Here is a 12,935-nt window from a genome sequence, read left to right on the forward strand (position 1 = left end):
TTTCAGATCAGAGACTGTGGAATTAATCAGTGATCGTTATATTAAAGCAGACTCGAATGTGTGGGCTTGTTTAAACCTTTTTTGATTCGATTGGAAATTAATATGACGACCAGACGAACGTTTTGCAATTTTCTACTTTTAAATTCCTCAACTATAAAAGTTGTGTTCGATTAACGTGTTTTACGCGAATCGCGACGGTCGTTCAGTCAACTATATCGGATTATAATGGAATATAATCTCGCGGTTTCTGCTATTCAACGAAAACAATCTGGCATCCATTATCTCCAATAAACACATTTCTTTTATGCTCTACCAATACCACAGAGAATTAAATTTCCGTTTCGTTAATTGAGATCGTTCTTTAATCCACGAGAAGACATTCACTCTCGTAAGTTTTTTAAGTTGAAAGAAATTATTGACCCAAAGGTTATCACAGATTCACCATCACATCCCATAATACTTTGTATCATTAAATCGCAATTAAGCGGCCCTATTTGGTTTGTTTTAATTTCCGGTGTTGTTAACTCAGTCCTGTCTACAAATTGAACAACCACAATCGACTGCAGATTTAAACGTCTTGTTTGTCCACCCGGTTCCGATACACCAAACTCGGACTGTAACCTGAAAAATATAAGCATATTTCTCTTTAAGATATTCCGGAAAATCTTTCCTGATGGTAAATTTCAAATCAGAAACATGTTAAAATAAGATACGCTTATGTGACCTTGTGGAAGTCATCTGTTTTAGATATTTTCGGGCAGATAACATGGGAAAGTTCAGTACCACGAGGATCCAACAGGACGTCTTTTCCCTTATATATTAGTTATTCCCTTATATGTTAGTTTATCCCTTATATATTAGTTATTCCCTTATATATTAGTTATTTTTTAATCTCTTATATATTTTTCCCTTATATATTAGTTAATCCCTTATATAGTAGTTAATCCTTTATATATTAGTTATTCCCTTAGTTATTCCTTTATATATTAGTTATTCCCATATATATTAGTTATTTCCTTCTATATTAGTTAATCCTTTATATATTAGTTATTCCCTTATATATTAGTTATTCCCTCATATATTGGCTATGTCCATATTTATTTTGTTATTCCCTTATGAATTTGTTAATCCCATAAATATTAGTTAATCCCTTATATATTAGTTAATCCCTTATATATTAGTTGATACCTTATATATTAGTTATTCCCTTATATTTTTGTTATTCCCTTACACTGTTCAGTCTCAGTTGTAAATGGGTACCGTATATCTGCAAAAGGGTTGGCAAAAGATTGACAAAGGACGGAGTAGACACGAGTATACAATATCATAGAGATTCCAAATTATTATTCTTGTAAGATAGTTTCTTTTCAGGTTCCGGTAAAGGAATTCTGTATTTAGTATTGGGTTATATATTTTAACTCATCCGCTTCCGCTATCTAAAACGTGTGGTTCAATGCAATAAAATCGCTGAAAGGTGTTTATATGATGTAAATGGTAACATTTACAAAGTAATGAATCTCTCGCTGTCAGAAAATCGGTCAAATGGACTGGATATTACTTCAGACAACAAATTTTAAATAGTTTAAATAACGTCCAAATGTCAGAATCAATCGAACGTGATTTTTACTGGAATAAAAATTTCGAATGAACTGAGATGCGATGTTTATAGATATATCATATTAATTGCAATCTATAGATAATACTGGATTAAATACCAAACAGAATGTTATAAGAGTCACTGATGTAAATCATAGCGTCTTATTCAGATCTAATATTTACTAAAAGTCAACTCAACAACTTAGGGGGTTTCTCTGACGTCCGCGTTAAGTTTAAATAAGGATTTGATTTTCAAGTTAAGAAGCCCGTGGCACAGTGACAGAATTTATAACTTTTAGGATTCTAATCGTATCCCAATGTGTGTCTGTAAGTAAATATCAACTGAATTATGAGATCTATATCAAACAAAGTCGTGAGTGTTGGACCAATTAAGAACAGAAAATTATTAAAAATAGATTACTGTGTACTGTTGGTATTGGGTCAAATACAGCATTTACATTTGGTTTACTTCGGATCTTACAAAATCAAACGCCGAAATATTACACAAACGAAAGATTTTTCAAGGTTGGATTCAGCATTTCACACTCTAGATGCAGTCTTAAAAATATCTATTGTATCACTTTTTCGTATAAAATTCGAAAATGGGTTCTCCAAATCCACTGAAGTTTTTTTTATATCAATTTGATTCATATTGTCAGTATTTCTGTTAATATTAAATCAAACAAATTCTAATGTACTACTTCGGATGGTTACCACATCAGTTTGTCTTTCTTAAAGAATCCGATACCAAAGTACATGATCTTCTTTGTATCACTGAAGTTATTTTAAATGCTGTGATTTGATTAGACTGTACGCTAGCGAAAACTGCCAATCACAGGCATCGACAAAAAGTCATAATGTTTACAGTCTTTCTGTCGAGGCCCCTGATTGACTGTATTTTCTGGCGTATAATCCATTCAAATCACTGCATTTCGTGATATATGAAAGATGGCTATTGTAGTCAAGGTCGACTGTTAGCCGATGGTCGTAATAGCTTGACATTGTGAGAAGGGATAAGTCGGGGCTGAAATACAGTATCACCAGACGCGAAGGCGACAGGCAGATTAAGGCAAGATTATATGATGTAACGAACCTTAATCAGTGACTTTTAAAAGTCAACTCTTGATGTCAAATAAACGGATTTAGACCTCAAAGTTGTCCAAAGTCTTTTCTTACATATGATAGATTGTTTAATGAAAGGTCAAACCTATTTCCATGTTGGTCATTTGTTTTTATATACGAATTGGAGGAGATTAAATTGCCAAAGAACGAAGACAATTCATGGTCCCATTACAGTTAGTCCAAAAATTAACCTATTTTCCATTCAGACGTAAGTGGTAGATGATGACAGGATAGTATTTGTACGGAGTAAAAATTGTTACAACCCCCAACGCCACCGGCCCCTACTCATTTTGTTGGAGCACTGTTCAATAGGAAAAGATTCATCGAGCCATTTTCTAACAGATTGGATCCAAGAATAGCGGGTCATTTCCAAGCAAATAGTATGCAAAAAACATTGGCCATTTCCAAGCAAATTGGAACCAAGAAAGTTGAGTCATTTCTACAAAATTGGATCCAAGAAACATTGGCCATTTCCAAGCAAATTGGAACCAAGAAAGTTTCGTCATTTCTACAAAATTGGATCCAAGAAACATGGGCCATTTCCTAGCAAATTGGAACCAAGAAAGATGGGTCATTTTCTAGCAGTCTGAACCAAGAAAGATGGGCCATTTCCTAGCAAATTGGAACCAAGAAAGATGGGCCATTTCCTAGTAGTCTGAACCAAGAAAGATGGGCCATTTCCTAACAAATTGGATCCAAGAAACATTGGCCATTTGATCTAGAATGATTGTAGAAATATGGGTCATTGTCTATCAAATTGTATCCCGGAAAGACTGACAATTTCCTAGCAAACCGGTTTCTTTGAAACATGGACCATTGGGAAAATTAGATCCCAGAAAAGTAAAGTAATACTTACATCGTGTGTACTGGTAATACTACAACATTCTGACCGAGAAGTGATCCGTAAATTAGGATTTAATAATAAAGTCGAACTGAGGGAAGGATGTGCGTAGGATTCACAAAATCCTCGACAAGCATTCGTTTCAACCCGAAATTCTACACAATATGGTATTTTTACAACACGTGCATGAACTGAAATTCAAAAGAAGGTATTGTTTAGTATTTTTACAAGAGTTTACAGTCGGAAATCTTGGCTAGAATCAGTCCAATAATTATCAAAGCAACTACATTTAACATAACAGTAAAGCATCAAGTGGCAACGATTAAAGAAATTCTGATCAACTACCAAAAGGGGGCTGTCTATCTACCAAATCCATGCCCAGGGTCGGAGTGGTTAGCTTGAATACGCCCTACATTGTTAGCTATGAGCTATCAGCAAGGGATATCGTTGTACACGGCTGTAGCACTAATGGGAAATACTTACAAACTTTGGTGCATCCGGGTCTTTCCCATATATGTCTTTTTTGTCTGCTAGCTCGGGAATAGGTTAAAGTCACTTGAGATAATATTACTAATATCACTAGAAATAACGTCCGTACATAACGACATGTCACTGGATATACAAAGTTTTTTGTACTCTTTCGATACCCTGCCATTAGGCACTTAATTCGACCCCACCGTAACGCGCGTCACACCGTCACACCAATAACGTCACGCCGTCACACCAATAACGTCAGGCCAACACAGTCACACTTATAAACTGAAGTTCAATTATTTGATCTGGCTATTACTCGATATTCCGATTTACTATTATTTGTATCCGCGAGTTCCTCCCATACACAAGATTACACTCTAGCCTGAAAAGAGATTAAAGTTATAAATAAATATTAGAAGTATACGTGAAATTAATAAGTTTTATGTTTATGACTTGTTTGAGTAGGAAGATGAGTGCTCTAGAGATGTGTGGACACAATCACGTCATTGGCTTTGGACATGTCCAAAATAATACACAAGCTTTGTGAAATAATACTCTCAAGAATAATTGCTTCCAAAAGCTACAAGTTGTCCGAAATCTTTAAAGATGAAATTAACTCATCAAAAGATATCATTTCACCCGGTTCCCCTTGGTTAATATTGACTGACATGGAAAAACAACGTCTTAATAATTTCAAGGATGAGACAATAACCGAGACCCTGTGATCTTAAGGCTTCAGATGGCCTCGGGGGAAATCCTGTCCACCAACAACGGAGTCGTCGACCTAGTGGTGTGTCTTAAGTACGTATATCATAAATCCAATTATTTTTTTTAACCATTTATAGGAGAAAGAAATCTTAGATAGAAAAATTCAAATGCATAAAATGATTTCAATTTGCTGAATTGGACAAAAAAGATCGCTGAGAACAAAACATTTCAAATATTAAACGATTCTTTCAAATTCGACATGCAATAAACCAACAAGTGTTCTTTTATCAAACCATTAGATCTCATGGTACAAGACAATAAACTGGAGTTATAACTCTTGCTTCATAAGAACACTGACAGCAACGAAATTCGGTCACTGATTTTTGCCCATTTCCGCTGTCATAAGGTTTACTTAGTGTTGCAATATTCATTTCAACTTAACTGTTAAAACATCATAGAATCGGCATAAATGATCACGTGAAACTCAGTTTTGTCACGTTCGGAGTGACATAACGCCTATTTCGCAATTTATTTGTAATCTTACCCATTACTCGAGAAATAAAATTAATGTATAATGATTTAAGGAGTTTAGAGGTAATTTTGATCTAATCTCCTAATGATCATTACATCCGAGTCGACCGATTCAACAGCCTGTTCAAACCACCAACGCTTTCCTGGTAGATCAATTAGTACGGTGCTTGTCCCTAATAGTCAGGGATATCCCGTATTGGTTACAGCCTTAATGATTCGACAAGGAGTTCGAGCGTGTAGACAGATATCGTCACGATGTCAAGCTATTACGAACTTTGTCTTATACCTTGATTACGATAGCTACATTTCTTAAATCACGGAAGTTTGTAAATGCAGCGATTTGGTTCGATTGTACGTTAGCGAATACAGCCAATCAGAGTTCTCGATCGAATGCATGTAAACTTTATGATACAAAATGGAATGATCAAATTGATCAATCAGTAAAATCGATTTTGAATTTAACCTAATTATCCAATCGGAGAATTGTATTTCTTAAAATTGGGTTTTATTTTAGGTTATTTTTATAGAAAAATTTCATAATTTTCACAACTAGCAGATCGATTTATAGTTTGGGATAAATAACTATGTGTTGACATTAATGAGCTTTAGTATGGATATCTTGTTCTATTCGTGAGGTGAAATTTGGTCGATTTTAACACCAACAACACGGTTTACAGTATTTTCATCCTTCTGCTCTGATCAGCTGTATTTTTTTGGTAGTGTACAATCCAATCCAATCAAACCGCTGTATTTACAAACTTCCTTGATACAAGAAAGTGTCTATCACGTGGCTGGTAATACCTTGATATCTTAATAAATGCCTCTTTAAAAAAACATGGTATGCCATTTATACCTTACAACAACGGTTTCCAACCTGTGGTGCTTTGACCCCCTGGGGATGGGTGTGGGACTAGGGCGTCAGGGGTGTGGCCAACTGGTGTAATTAAAACATTTATTTTGAATTGAGAGAGCAGCTCAAAACACCACATGCTGGAAATGTGGATGAAACAAATTTTTGGGGATGCGAAAGGTCCAGGTGATTGCTCCAGGAGTGTGAAGACTAAAAACCACCGCTTTACAACAACCAATGTACAAACACTTTAGACTTATTTCATCAGCAAGTTGAAAAGGAAATATTGTTAGAGAGTATTGAATCCCGGCAAATAATACGATCATTCAATTTCAAGCTCATATAAAATGCAATAATAGAAACAGCTAATATAATTTACACTTATAGTACTTATTGGTTATATCGCAGGATAATCTTGGGCGTGTTGTGATAACGGCGTGTTTATCAACTTGTTGACAATTTCACAAAGGTCAAACGATTTATTTTGAATTTTCGGGGGAGTAATCCGATTTATATAAATTCACTTTGAATTTGATTTTTATGAGATTATTTTCTCCGAAGTCCTACAAAATTATCTTAAAATGTCAATTGATAACGTAATGGCGATTATGTTGAATGTTTAGGATGTCGGCAAATAGTTTCCTCTTGAATCTGAAAAACATCATGCAATTCCCAATAATCAAGAAATGTCAGACTGTAGTTTTTGCAACAGTTTTCAAAACAGCGTGACTTTCAGAAACAGTTTCCATATCAGTTTACTTTCAATTTTACCTCAGGGCTTTTGCTTTTTCCAAACTTTAGCCTTGATAGCGATTCTGGACGGATGATAATGTTGTTTTCTGGCTGTACATAAGAAAGAACTGCTTTGGCATAATTCCGAACATTGAACTCTGCATGTCTTTGTCCATCTTATCAACAACAGTCTGAATGTTAGACAGGACCATACCCCTGTCTTATTCTGATCATGTAAAATAAATAGTTTATTATTAACTCAAGGCCAATACAGTATTTAAGGACAATATGAGGCTATAAAACCCTTTTTCTTTTCATCGACCACGATAGCAAATCTTAACCAATATTGCATCCAATGGCAAACACATTAGCAGTTTTCTATGGTCAAAATTGAGAAAATGAACATATTCCGAATTCTTTGGAATCATCCCATAGTCGCTGGATTCTCAAAAGGAATTGGTCATATCAATTAAGATTCTCACCTCATGTTGCGAATCATTCAAAATTCCTGTCTTGTCCACAAGGCTTACAGCTTGACCTTGAAGGATTATGCTGATTGGACTAGTTGCATGCTAGATGTCCATTTTGATCTCAGCTGGTATCAACGACCCGGGATTAGGTCGAATTAACTGAGATTGGTATTGAAGTCTAGAAGATTATTAATCCCAAGGGTCAATTGTTACAGTCACAATCTGTCACGTAATGATACGGAGGTGGGGTGGGGCTGGTACGACTCGATGAGTCATGATCGCTTATCAAATCATCTTCATAATGAGCCACATTCTCAGTAGATAGTAGTCCAAGTCGCTTGTTAAACGAGGGAGTCATGCGTCATTTTCTCAATTTGAATCATAGTCAATCGCCTGGCGAGTTCTAATCGATTTCACCAATAAGTTCTTAGTCAATGGCATAATGAGTCGTATTAGCTTGTCATAGGAGTCATACTCGGTGATGCAAAAACGTTTGAAAGTCTTCTCCACCCACCTGCCCCGCCCCGCCCCGTCCCGCCCCGCCCCTACAGGATGGGATCATCTTTTATTCCACTGGCTTTACGACAGATTGTCATTCGGAAGAGTTGTAACCTTTAGACGACGGACTACCAATAAGAAATGATACTAAAAGTTGATTTACTTTCGAGATTTACCCTTCGATAACACGAAAAAAACTAATTGAAAATCGCGTTTTATTTCCTTTTGTAGTAACCTTTAGATTTTATATCCAATATCAATGTGTAAAAATGCCAATTTAGAAAGAAATTGCCAACGAAATAAGTGTTAATTTACAAACTTTAATCTTGATCAGCTCCTAAAGGTTAATACTATTTCCATAAAAATAGTCGTCACTTGACTTCAGTCAAATAGCGAGAGCTCATATCGTACACAAAAAATAATTGTAGAAAAAACTAAACGACTGATATAGAAACCGGTTAAATAAGATTTAAAAGTATAGGGTCAGAAACAAAAACTTGGATTAAATATTCAGCGGTCGTTGACATAGCTCCCTGGTTCCTAACCTGGGGTGTAGGGTGGGGGCGTGGACGTAGATGTTGCATCAACTTGGTCGCTTCGAGTGTAAGTCCAAAAGGTAAAAAAAATAGGTACATGTATATTCCAACGTTGCTAAGTATACACGAAACACATTCACCAAATAAGGTAATTTCAAGCCATCTGAACAACGGAATGAATTTTCACTGAAAAGAATTGCCAGGTATTTTGGACGAACGTTGTTCATTCTGTCAAAAGTTTGCCGAAAACACAAGAGCAAAACCAGCAATGATTGTAGGCAGATCTTTGAGCCGTAAAGTAAATGTCAACTGAAATGGCCTTAAAGATTTTTAGGAAACAGCAATTATAAAAATTAATTCCAAAAAAGGTCTTCAAAAGTTGTATATATTTTTTAGGAACAGTTATTACAAAAGTTGATTTAAAAAAGGGTCTTCAAAGATATGAAAGGTCACTAAATTAGAGATTTCAATCTAGCCAAGATTGAACCATAATGTAAAGAATAACATTTCTAAATAAAAATAAAAAAGTGTTTCACAATTCATGTTTCCAAGCGATATCAGGCCCGTAGCTAGACTTGATTCATCGAAGGGGCAAGTTATATATCCGGAGAGGCAAGTTATATATCCAGATAGGCTAGTTATATATCCGGAGAGACAACGGTGTATGGTGTTACGTTGCAGTAATGGAATTGGTGGGTTGTCATCAGTTGGTTTCTGTGGGCCTCAGTTCCCAGTCTCAAGGGTCTTGGGCCCTTCAAACCTAGCCTCGGAGAGACCCCCTACCCCTCCCCACCACTCAGGCATGTTCTAGATACACTAGATGTTTTTCTGTCAACAAGCACCTGTTTACACGAATACTTATATTGATCTTTTATTAATACACCCACGACACTAATGAAAATTTGTAGAATATAATAATTCTGTTTTCCGAGTGGGCCAAAACACATAATATCGTAGTTTAAGCCTTCTTAAAAACATGAGAAATAAAAACCTTAAATCCAGACACCGATGAAAATCTAAAAAATTCGTATCGGTAAGCTAGATGTGTTGACTCTTATAAAACAACCAGCGTCCAATATATTAGATAAAAGAAGACCTTATCGATTATGTTTTAAAAAGTTCTCAAAAGTAACTTTACGAATATAAAGAAACATTAACAGCAGTTCTTTCATATTCGCTTACTCTTTTCAGACACTCGGGGGAAGTTATTCCGTTTAAACAAATTACATTTTACATTACAGAATGAAGATCAGTGTTTTGTTATCAATGCCAATACACCCTTTCTTTCCACCCTAAACCTCCCCCCCCCTCCCCACCCCCATCTAACAAACAAAAAAACAATTGGAGTCTTCGATAATCAAGGAATTATCATGTGCCATCTTTATTGGCTAATGCTATCAGAACATCAAGCTTTTTTTGCTGATGTTCACCTTTAAAATGTTACAATGTTTACTCGTTAAAATCTTATTATCTTACATCCAAAAATACCAGAATACTCAACTGCAATTGGAGAGATTCTAAAATAGTGTTTTCTGTGTGAATAAAGCCAAAAATAGCAGGATTTGAAGTATTTGTAAATATTTTGATAATAGCAAATGGCAGCAAGTAAACGTGCCGAGTATAACAGAATTTATTTTTATAACGGATCATGTCAGGGCACGAAACTGTGTCGGATAACGGATGAGATAGACACCTCAGATGTATCGGATCTGATAGCGAGTTCAGATAACAGATAAAATTTTAAGATTGTTAGTATAAGCAAGTTCAGATAACTATATATAATTATACAGTTATAACCCGTGAGTTCAGATTTAACGGATCGGACAGCAAGCTGCAATAATGCAATTGATGATCCGATATCAATTTCAGATGTAACTGAAACAGATCCGTCAACCAGTTCTGGTAAAGGATCCTAAAGCAAGATCAGATGTAACGGATCTGATTTCAAGTACAGATGTAATAGATCAGTTCAGATTGTACAGCAAGCTCAGATGTAACAAATCCGCTATCAAGTTGACAGACAGATACTTTATTTTAGATAGCATAAAGAGCTAAACCATTTCGATCCGTTAACACACAAAAAGTCACTATAAAATAGAGACATTAAAAAAGAAATAATACTAATATAACAGGAGAAAAGCCTTACCCAAGTTTTCTCCAAATTCCAGACCAATTTTAAATTAATTCCTCGATGGGTAAAATCACAGTGCAAGTCTGTTATTCATTTCCCACGACGATCGCAGCAATTGTGAATGAAATACATTTTAAAAGTTTCACAACTTTTTAATCAAAAAAGTTTCATCAATTTCAATATCGGTATTTTTAAATCCGTGCGTTCAATTTCATCCAAGTTCTTTTGGTTTCGATGTCAGTCCAATTGTCCTATGTACACATATTAACAATGTATAGTACGTAAATGGTTTTGAAATGAAAATCACCACTAGATGTAAATGAATCAATAGCTAGTATATATAGAATCGTATTTCAATATCAAGCTTTTAATAGCGTACCATTCTTTCCTGAAACAAATACCATTCTAATATCTCTTCAACTTATAAAGTCCTCATCCTGTAGACTCTATTTAGCTTACGGCCCACACATTTCATTCATTTTCAAACCCCACTACAACTCAAAAAAAAATACCATGTGACTCGTCGCTGAGATTTTAAGTGAAATCTCTTCTATCTACTAATAAATTACGCTGGTGGTGATCGTGCTAAAAGAATCGTTTAATAGCCCACTTGAAGTCTATTACTGTAATTTTCAATCCAAATCGAATCGAATCTGTCATCAACAAGGCGATACAATGGTCCTTATATGGATAACCACCATGACTTGTTTATCACAAGTTATCTTGCATGTTCAATTAAATTACTACCTCTATTCCCGTCTGCAGGCTAACTTTTGGTAAAAAAAAACCCCAAAAAACTTGACTTTCACTGTGCCAGATCACGTAATCCTTAATAGAAGTTTCAAAAAGATTTTAAATTTTCCATACATGATCTGTCATGACCTTTCATTTTAAACAAGATTTAATTTTATTAGTAAATAAAATAAAAGTTTGCTGGATGACCAGTGAAGTGAACGTCCGCTTAACTAGCTAACTGATATCACAGACTAGGTAGTTGCTGGTAGATGATAAGTTAGCGTCCGCTTCTAGTTCACTGATATCACAGACTAGGTTGTTGTTGGTAGATGATAAGTTAGCATCCGCTTCTAGTTCACTGATATCACAGACTAGGTAGTTGCTGGTAGATGATAAGTTAACGTCCGCTTCTAGTTCACTGATATCACAGACTAGGTAGTTGTTGGTAGGTGAAAAGTTAAACTCCGCTACCAGCTAACTGATTTCACAGACTAGGTGACTGTGATCACAGACTAGGTAGTTGTTAGTAGATTACAAGTTTTAACATTATTGAAATTTCTTGACTATCGGCCTTTACAGGCTGGGTACATTTATGTCATTTGTTATCATGGCCATAAACCTATATTTAATGCAAACTTACACGGCACGTGTAAAGAGCTCTATTCCGTCGTATCTTTAGGCACTTAACACTAATATGGGATCCAACATAAAGCATTTGACCGGCAGCAGTCGTTTCATGAACAACTCAGTGTGTTTTTGTCAAGTGGATACATTGAAATAATCTACGTATTGAAAACAGTTATCCGTGATAAAAACAATGAATGAAAATTCTAAATATCAATATATTTCATGTAAAAACTTGACAATGACTGTTTTTTCAAGGCCAGATCTTTTTCTTTAAATTAGAGGTGTTTTTTTTTTAGAGATTTGTTTTTATCTCAGAGATGATGTTTTCTTTGTGTTTAAGAACATTCTATTTCGTTACATAAATAGTGCGTATTCTTATCAAATAAATTCCCTGAGTTGTCATTATCCTAATGCACCATGAACAGAGTATCCCAGAACAGACCACACACATACACCTACCTTATATCAAAGTTAGGTAGGGCTTACTGGTCGAATCATTTGGAAAATTGTTCTCAGATTTCGAAATATGCTAAAAATATTCTCTGGTAATTTATAATAGTTCATGTAGTAGGGGGGCTTTAACCTCCCGAGACTTGGGGGGTTCAAATATGACTCAGGGGGTGGAGACAACTGCAGCATGTAGTATCTTTCTGTAAAAAGCTAGAAAATCTCTTCACAACCTTTTTTTCTTTTCAGGTCTTCCGGTTTATCTAGAAAATTCCAGAGCCCTGAGCTCTGAGCTAGTATGGTATAGTATAGTATAGTATAGTATAGTATAGTATAGTATAGTATAGTATAGTATAGTATAGTATAGTATATATAGCATAGTATAGTAGAGTATAGTATATATATAGTATATAGTATACAGTATACAGTATACAGTACAGTATATAGTATAGTATATAGTATCTATAGTATCTATAGTATATAGTATAGTATAGTATAGTATAGTATAGTATAGTATAGTATAGTATAGTATAGTATAGTATAGTATAGTATATAGTATATAGTATAGTATCTACTTGTATATAGTATAGTATATAGTATAGTATCTATTGTATATAGTATAGTATAGTATAGTATA

General features: G+C 34.9%; 1 protein-coding gene across 1 annotated transcript; it reads right to left on the reverse strand.

The window, feature by feature from the left end:
• Nucleotides 1–525: 525 nt before the first annotated feature.
• Nucleotides 526–4,214, reverse strand: LOTGIDRAFT_161605 (hypothetical protein; the record flags this gene model as incomplete). The annotated part of the gene is made up of 3 exons (XM_009057456.1): nt 526–621; nt 3,575–3,750; nt 4,043–4,214. The coding sequence occupies 3 exons, from the start codon at nt 4,212–4,214 to the stop codon at nt 526–528; spliced, it is 444 nt and encodes a 147-aa protein (XP_009055704.1).
• Between the last annotated feature and the right edge of the window lie 8,721 nt (nt 4,215–12,935).

Source organism: Lottia gigantea, assembly GCF_000327385.1.
Source record: "Lottia gigantea unplaced genomic scaffold LOTGIsca_30, whole genome shotgun sequence".
Taxonomy (NCBI): domain Eukaryota; kingdom Metazoa; phylum Mollusca; class Gastropoda; family Lottiidae; genus Lottia; species Lottia gigantea.